General features: G+C 50.5%; 1 protein-coding gene across 1 annotated transcript in view; it reads left to right on the top strand.

Annotated features, from left to right (window-relative positions):
• The first annotated feature begins 14 nt into the window (after window positions 1-14).
• LOC113211177 (paired box protein Pax-6) overlaps window positions 15-8,171 on the top strand; it is a 67,324-nt gene continuing 59,167 nt past the window's right edge. The window contains exons 1-2 of the mRNA XM_052273011.1: window positions 15-335; window positions 3,151-3,233. Coding sequence (XP_052128971.1) covers window positions 3,152-3,233 — 82 coding nt within the window. The 5' untranslated portion in view covers window positions 15-335; window position 3,151. The remainder of the gene's footprint in view (window positions 336-3,150; window positions 3,234-8,171) is intronic.

Here is an 8,171-nt window from a genome sequence, read left to right as displayed (position 1 = left end):
GCGGCCTCAGTTTGTCGTGGTGCAGCGTGCAGGGCAGGCGTGCGTGTGTGCGTGCGCGGTAGGCGTGTGTGAGACGAGAGCGTGCGGCGGACGTCCCAACGAGAGCGCCAACATGAGGAGAAAGGACAAGTGACAGTGACTGTGTGGCGCGTGTTGATGCCGTGCCGTACCTGTTGAGGACTGGACTGTCAGTGTAGTGCAGTGCAAGTGTCGTGTGTTGTGCGAGTGCGTGTGTGTGTGTGTGCCATGTGCGTCGGGCAGTGACCAGTGTCCACGCTGCATCCCCTGTCACCCCTCGGACCCATTGCATCAGAGCCGATAACGGATTTATTGAAGTGAGTATCCGGGGGTACCTGGAGGTACCTGCGTGCTGGCCGGCAGTGCGCGCATGATCGGTTGTCATCGCGGCAGGTGCCGAGCGGAAGGCGCGCCAAAGTTAAACGAGGGAAAGTACCATACTGCGATATCGTTACAAAAAACTAAAAACGCAGTGGTCATGACAATGCCGTACAATGCCTCGGGCAATTGGCAATAAGACCGAGCGAAGTTTTGAAACAACCAGAAGCAACGCAAGTCACAATTCAAACGTCTTATGTGTAAATTGTGTTTATCATAGCACTCACACTATTCGTTGGGAAGTAACAGCGGATATTTTTAAAGTCTGGCTTGCTCCAGTTCGCTATGAACAAGCAGTCGTGATAACCCTCTTTGAATTTGAAGTTATACATAGACCTATTGGAAGCACAGCAGGCTGCAGTGGAAAATATCATCGGCAAAATAATGTCTACTCATACCTCTAATTCGCAGTCCACCCGGACTTAAACCCATAACTTTTCAATAATAACTGCAGCATCCTAATGTCTTCCTGGAGACGAGCGATCTTCCTCAAAGAAGCTCGGAATAAAGCCCAAATGAACACGTCTTGCACGTGCGCCTGGGCGGGGCCGGCAGCAGTCACGTCATCATCAAAGGCAGTCGCCGGCACCCACCTTTCGGCACAAAAACGCGTGAAATTTGTGCGCCTCGGCCATGCGAGGGCTCCCGGCTGTCTGCGAGAGGCCAAGGCCTGGAGGCCAAGGCCAGGCCGGCGCGCCCCGCCCCGCACCGGGTTTAATTTATGATCAATGTCACACGGGAGTCTCGAGTGGCTCCTTGTAGTCTCGTGCGGCCGTGGGGCTGCTGAATAGTCTAGGGGCGTGGCCGGGCGGCCCGGGGCTGCAGGAGGACTCGGGCGGCACGCAGCAGCGACTCCTGCGCTCCGGTGTGCTGAGCGAGCGCTGCGCTGCGATACCGGGCGTCCTGGGGCGAGCCAACAAAGCGCGCGGCCTCCCCGTCGTCCGTGCAGCATCTCGTGGGAAAGCCGGCGACGGAGACAGTCCGCGCACAGAGAGAGACTTTTGTGTGTGAGAGAGACATTTTACTAACGAGACCACTGCGACAAACAGAGTTGTTGTCTCCCGCTGTCCCGCTCGCCGTGTGTTCCCGCACAGGTTACTTGCTGCCACACTGGCATGACCGCGATCAAACTCTTGCCATTGTAACTATTAATTGTAGTTTGAATGTCAGTCACGCGAGTATATTGCTCGCCTTGCCGCGCCCGCGCGCTGAGCGCCGCGGAGATGACTTACTTCCACTCCGGCACGGATTATAAATATTGTAAGGCCACGTTTGAGGAAGCGCCCGACTCATCTCTGATGGACCGGCTGCTGCTGATGCCGGGAACAAAACTGAGGCTGCCGCCGCTGCAGCAGCATTGTGAGGCGCCAGGCAGACAACGCGCGCGGTGGCAAGCGCAGAAGGGAGAGGCATTTTCAGGCGGATGCTGGGGACAAAGACACAAAATCTACTGGGCTGATTGGGGAGGGTGCGGAGGAGAAGGAGGAGGAGAGGAAGATGAGGTGAAGGAGGAGGTGAAGGAGGAGGCGGGGGCGGAGGAGGAGGGTGTTTGGGAATCATAAGGGGAGCAGCGGGGGCGCAAGTTTTGCAGCAGGCAGAGCCGGTAAAGGACAGACGACGTCGACGACGACTTCAAAGCGACGCGCCGATATGGTATTTCGCACAGCCGCGTGCACGCAGAAAGAGTTCGCCGTGTTTATATTTCCTGCGACTCGCGCGCGCAAAACAAAACATGAATAAAAATTTACGCGAGCGGCGTTTTTGTTCCATGAGGGTAATGTGTAACATAAATAGTAAATAAGAATGCGCTTGGCCTTCACGTAGGTTGTACTACACTGGTTGTACTACGGCGTGTTTGAACAGCTGACAGCTGTGTGTGTGTCCGTGAGCACGGCCTGTCGCGGCGCGTGCGGCAGTAGGCTAAAAGAAGCAATGTTAAAAGTCAGACCGTTGGCAGGAATCACGACCATTCTGCGACCATTCATAATATCAGGATGCCCTCGAAATGACAAATGGTTAAGTTTTCTGAACAATGTGATTGCAATTATATCACAGGAAAAAAATGTAAAGCGAGAAAGGAAATGTAACCGTTACTTTTGTGAACTCGCGTGTTGTAACTAGGCGTTTTGTCCGTTTTGTCCGTTTTGTGTATGATTCATTCCAAATTTGCCGTTGAATGTAAGTGGATACTGTAAAAAAATACAAGGTAAATGAACGAAATAAATTTCAGCATTTCATTATATGCAATTCACAAAAGAAGCTATACATTGCTACACGACGCGTATTTTTTGTGACCCTGTGAGAAATGTTTTTGACGATACCGTTTTCACTTCGGTTTTAATGTTGTTGTTGACACGAAATAAGTGGCCTCAAATAATCAGCAGCTTCGACATCCGATGTCGTTCTGACTTGTTGAAAAGCCGTCCATTTCAGGCCTACTTTCTCACAATTATTCTCAATATGGGAAACTCAAGACAAACCAATTTTTGCCTGTATTTTTTTGATAAAGTTTCATTGAACCACCGTTATTTTAAGTATAGGAATTAAATAAATAATTTTCATATGAAATAAGTATCTTCCCGTTAAACTAATAGGAATATTTTCCCCTGTGGACGGAGAGGATGCCATGATTTTACGGTGCCTCATTTCTCGACGAATCGTACATACAAATAATCATTTTTTTAAACAAAATGTTCAAATGTGTCGTTTTTTTATATCACAGCTAATAGAGACATTGTTTTTTTCCTGTTGCAGGATGCAAACGGCCCTCCAGACGCACCCCCATCACTTGGCCTCAACGCCCTCATGGCCGTGTGCCGAGGACCTGCAGCACAAGGGTGAGCACACGTCCCAAGCGACCAGAGGTGACCAGCAGACAACCAATACCGACGACCAGCCATTTAACTAAGTCAATGATCATTGCTGATAAAATATTGTGCAGATTCAAAGTGGTCTTAAAAGAATGGGAAGACCTCATAGAAATAATTAAGATGCTCATACAGAAAGACTGCACCCGGAGGGCATATTTTTGATTTTTCAATGCTCTTTCTGGAGTTCAAAAAGGTTGTGTTTGTTTTGAGAAAATTATGCTTGAAACAAGTACAATTTTCTCAAAACAAGTATACCATGACGTTCTTAAGTACAGCTAGATCACTGAAAAATCAAGAACACCTTTCTGGGTGTGATGACGTATCCTTCATACAACAAAAATAATTCAAGGTGATAGGTTGGAAATAGGATTTGGCCGCTTTTGCTAACGGGGTATCACAGCCGCGTCCTCGGTGTCTCCATGGCGCCGCCCCCGTCGTGTGTTGTGCGAGTGCGTGTGTGTGTGTGTGCCATGTGCGTCGGGCAGTGACCAGTGTCCACGCTGCATCCCCTGTCACCCCTCGGACCCATTGCATCAGAGCCGATAACGGATTTATTGAAGTGAGTATCCGGGGGTACCTGGAGGTACCTGCGTGCTGGCCGGCAGTGCGCGCACATCGGTTGTCATCGCGGCAGGTGCCGAGCGGAAGGCGCGCCAAAGTTAAACGAGGGAAAGTACCATACTGCGATATCGTTACAAAAAACTAAAAACGCAGTGGTCATGACAATGCCGTACAATGCCTCGGGCAATTGGCAATAAGACCGAGCGAAGTTTTGAAACAACCAGAAGCAACGCAAGTCACAATTCAAACGTCTTATGTGTAAATTGTGTTTATCATAGCACTCACACTATTCGTTGGGAAGTAACAGCGGATATTTTTAAAGTCTGGCTTGCTCCAGTTCGCTATGAACAAGCAGTCGTGATAACCCTCTTTGAATTTGAAGTTATACATAGACCTATTGGAAGCACAGCAGGCTGCAGTGGAAAATATCATCGGCAAAATAATGTCTACTCATACCTCTAATTCGCAGTCCACCCGGACTTAAACCCATAACTTTTCAATAATAACTGCAGCATCCTAATGTCTTCCTGGAGACGAGCGATCTTCCTCAAAGAAGCTCGGAATAAAGCCCAAATGAACACGTCTTGCACGTGCGCCTGGGCGGGGCCGGCAGCAGTCACGTCATCATCAAAGGCAGTCGCCGGCACCCACCTTTCGGCACAAAAACGCGTGAAATTTGTGCGCCTCGGCCATGCGAGGGCTCCCGGCTGTCTGCGAGAGGCCAAGGCCTGGAGGCCAAGGCCAGGCCGGCGCGCCCCGCCCCGCACCGGGTTTAATTTATGATCAATGTCACACGGGAGTCTCGAGTGGCTCCTTGTAGTCTCGTGCGGCCGTGGGGCTGCTGAATAGTCTAGGGGCGTGGCCGGGCGGCCCGGGGCTGCAGGAGGACTCGGGCGGCACGCAGCAGCGACTCCTGCGCTCCGGTGTGCTGAGCGAGCGCTGCGCTGCGATACCGGGCGTCCTGGGGCGAGCCAACAAAGCGCGCGGCCTCCCCGTCGTCCGTGCAGCATCTCGTGGGAAAGCCGGCGACGGAGACAGTCAGCGCACAGAGAGAGACTTTTGTGTGTGAGAGAGAGACATTTTACTAACGAGACCACGGCGACAAACAGAGTTGTTGTATCCCGCTGTCCCGCTCGCCGTGTGTTCCCGCACAGGTTACTTGCTGCCACACTGGCATGACCGCGATCAAACTCTTGCCATTGTAACTATTAATTGTAGTTTGAATGTCAGTCACGCGAGTATATTGCTCGCCTTGCCGCGCCCGCGCGCTGAGCGCCGCGGAGATGACTTACTTCCACTCCGCCACGAATTATAAATATTGTAAGGCCACGTTTGAGGAAGCGCCCGACTCATCTCTGATGGACCGGCTGCTGCTGATGCCGGAACAAAACTGAGGCTGCCGCCGCTACGCTACGCTGCAGCAGCATTGTGAGGCGCCAGGCAGACAACGCGCGCGGTGGCAAGCGCAGAAGGGAGAGGCATTTTCAGGCGGATGCTGGGGACAAAGACACAAAATCTACTGGGCTGATTGGGGAGGGTGCGGAGGAGAAGGAGGAGGAGAGGAAGATGAGGTGAAGGAGGAGGTGAAGGAGGAGGCGGGGGCGGAGGAGGAGGGTGTTTGGGAATCATAAGGGGAGCAGCGGGGGCGCAAGTTTTGCAGCAGGCAGAGCCGGTAAAGGACAGACGACGTCGACGACGACTTCAAAGCGACGCGCCGATATGGTATTTCGCACAGCCGCGTGCACGCAGAAAGAGTTCGCCGTGTTTATATTTCCTGCTGCGACTCGCGCGCACAAAACAAAACATGAATAAAAATTTACGCGAGCGGCGTTTTTGTTCCATGAGGGTAATGTGTAACATAAATAGTAAATAAGAATGCGCTTGGCCTTCACGTAGGTTGTACTACACTGGTTGTACTACGGCGTGTTTGAACAGCTGACAGCTGTGTGTGTGTCCGTGAGCACAGCCCGTCGCGGCGCGTGCGGCAGTAGGCTAAAAGAAGCAATGTTAAAAGTCAGACCGTTGGCAGGAATCACGACCATTCTGCGACCATTCATAATATCAGGATGCCCTCGAAATGACAAATGGTTAAGTTTTCTGAACAATGTGATTGCAATTATATCACAGGAAAAAAATGTAAAGCGAGAAAGGAAATGTAACCGTTACTTTTGTGAACTCGCGTGTTGTAACTAGGCGTTTTGTCCGTTTTGTCCGTTTTGTGTATGATTCATTCCAAATTTGCCGTTGAATGTAAGTGGATACTGTAAAAAAATACAAGGTAAATGAACGAAATAAATTTCAGCATTTCATCGTATGCAATTCACAAAAGATGCCATAAATTTCTACACGACGCATATTTGTTGTGACCCTGTAAAAATGTTTTTGACGATACCGTTTTCACTTCGGTTTTAATGTTGTTGTTGACACGAAATAAGTGGCCTCAAATAATCAGCAGCTTCGACATCCGATGTCGTTCTGACTTGTTGAAAAGCCGTCCATTTCAGGCCTACTTTCTCACAATTATTCTCAATATGGGAAACTCAAGACAAACCAATTTTTGCCTGTATTTTTTTGATAAAGTTTCATTGAACCACCGTTATTTTAAGTATAGGAATTAAATAAATAATTTTCATATGAAATAAGTATCTTCCCGTTAAACTAATAGGAATATTTTCCCCTGTGGACGGAGAGGATGCCATGATTTTACGGTGCCTCATTTCTCGACGAATCGTACATACAAATAATCATTTTTTTAAACAAAATGTTCAAATGTGTCGTTTTTTTATATCACAGCTAATAGAGACATTGTTTTTTTCCTGTTGCAGGATGCAAACGGCCCTCCAGACGCACCCCCATCACTTGGCCTCAACGCCCTCATGGCCGTGTGCCGAGGACCTGCAGCACAAGGGTGAGCACACGTCCCAAGCGACCAGAGGTGACCAGCAGACAACCAATACCGACGACCAGCCATTTAACTAAGTCAATGATCATTGCTGATAAAATATTGTGCAGATTCAAAGTGGTCTTAAAAGAATGGGAAGACCTCATAGAAATAATTAAGATGCTCATACAGAAAGACTGCACCCGGAGGGCATATTTTTGATTTTTCAATGCTCTTTCTGGAGTTCAAAAAGGTTGTGTTTGTTTTGAGAAAATTATGCTTGAAACAAGTACAATTTTCTCAAAACAAGTATACCATGACGTTCTTAAGTACAGCTAGATCACTGAAAAATCAAGAACACCTTTCTGGGTGTGATGACGTATCCTTCATACAACAAAAATAATTCAAGGTGATAGGTTGGAAATAGGATTTGCCCGCTTTTGCTAACGGGGTATCACAGCCGCGTCCTCGGTGTCTCCATGGCGCCGCCCCCCGCCGCACCCCGAGCTCCCATGCGCCGCTAGAGCCATAAAGTGACATAATAAACCGTGGCGTGGCGTGGCGTGGCCGGCGCGGAGGAGACGGGCAGCGGGGCGGAGGTGGACGCCGCGACCAGGAGGTGAAATACAATTTGACAAATTGGGCGACGCAAAACTTGGCCGATAACGAATCAATAACCCGTGACATGGGTGTGGTTGGTCGAGGCCAGGGTCCCCTATCGGTCTCCTAGGGTCTCCGCCGGGGGCAGCAGAGCCGGCCTGGGGGAAAGGGGGTGTGGGAGCGGGCAAAGGGGGGGGGGGCTCTGCCGGGGGCGTTAGTGGGCAAAAGAAGGAGAAATGCGCGTACATGAGAAACTACAATAACTCACCGGCCAGGAAAAGTTTAAAATTATGATGGCAGTAAAGTGAATCAAGCAGAGGGGACGATAAAATACTACGTCGGCCAAGAAAAGAATTCCTGCAGGAGAGTGGATGGGAGAGGCGAGGGCGACGCGCCGCCCTCCGCGCTGCGCCCCCCTCGCCAGCCAGCCTGGTTGGCCAGGAAGAAGAAGTGAGAGAATGGATGGAGAGGGTGACTGCTATTGTGTCCTCAAGAGACTGTCGCGCGCCCCTCGGCTCCCCGCCACACCCCGCCAGCGGAGCCAGAGGCCGCTCTCTGCCGGCAGAGGTTTATTTCCCTAACGCTCATGTTCACTAAGAACGGGGATGGGAGGGAGACGGAAGAATCGAGCAAAAATTCTAAGAGAGTGAGAGCGACGCTTTTAAAGGTCGATATGAAAGCGCGGCGGAGGCGGAGATGGTCGATGCGTGGGATAAAACAGACATAACAAGCGCATAACGAGAGCCTGATGTCCAGTTTCATGCAGCTCTGTAGCGCGCCGCCATCTCCACATCACTCACTCGGAGGTCGTTTAGGGCAGGACCGCACGACGGTCGCAAACACCCGAAGGGGTTGGGGGAGGG

This window comes from Frankliniella occidentalis, unplaced genomic scaffold (genome assembly GCF_000697945.3).
Source record: "Frankliniella occidentalis isolate FOCC.00 unplaced genomic scaffold, Focc_3.1 Scaffold238, whole genome shotgun sequence".
In the NCBI taxonomy this organism is placed as follows: domain Eukaryota; kingdom Metazoa; phylum Arthropoda; class Insecta; order Thysanoptera; family Thripidae; genus Frankliniella; species Frankliniella occidentalis.
This window is presented reverse-complemented; position numbering and strand designations above follow the sequence as displayed.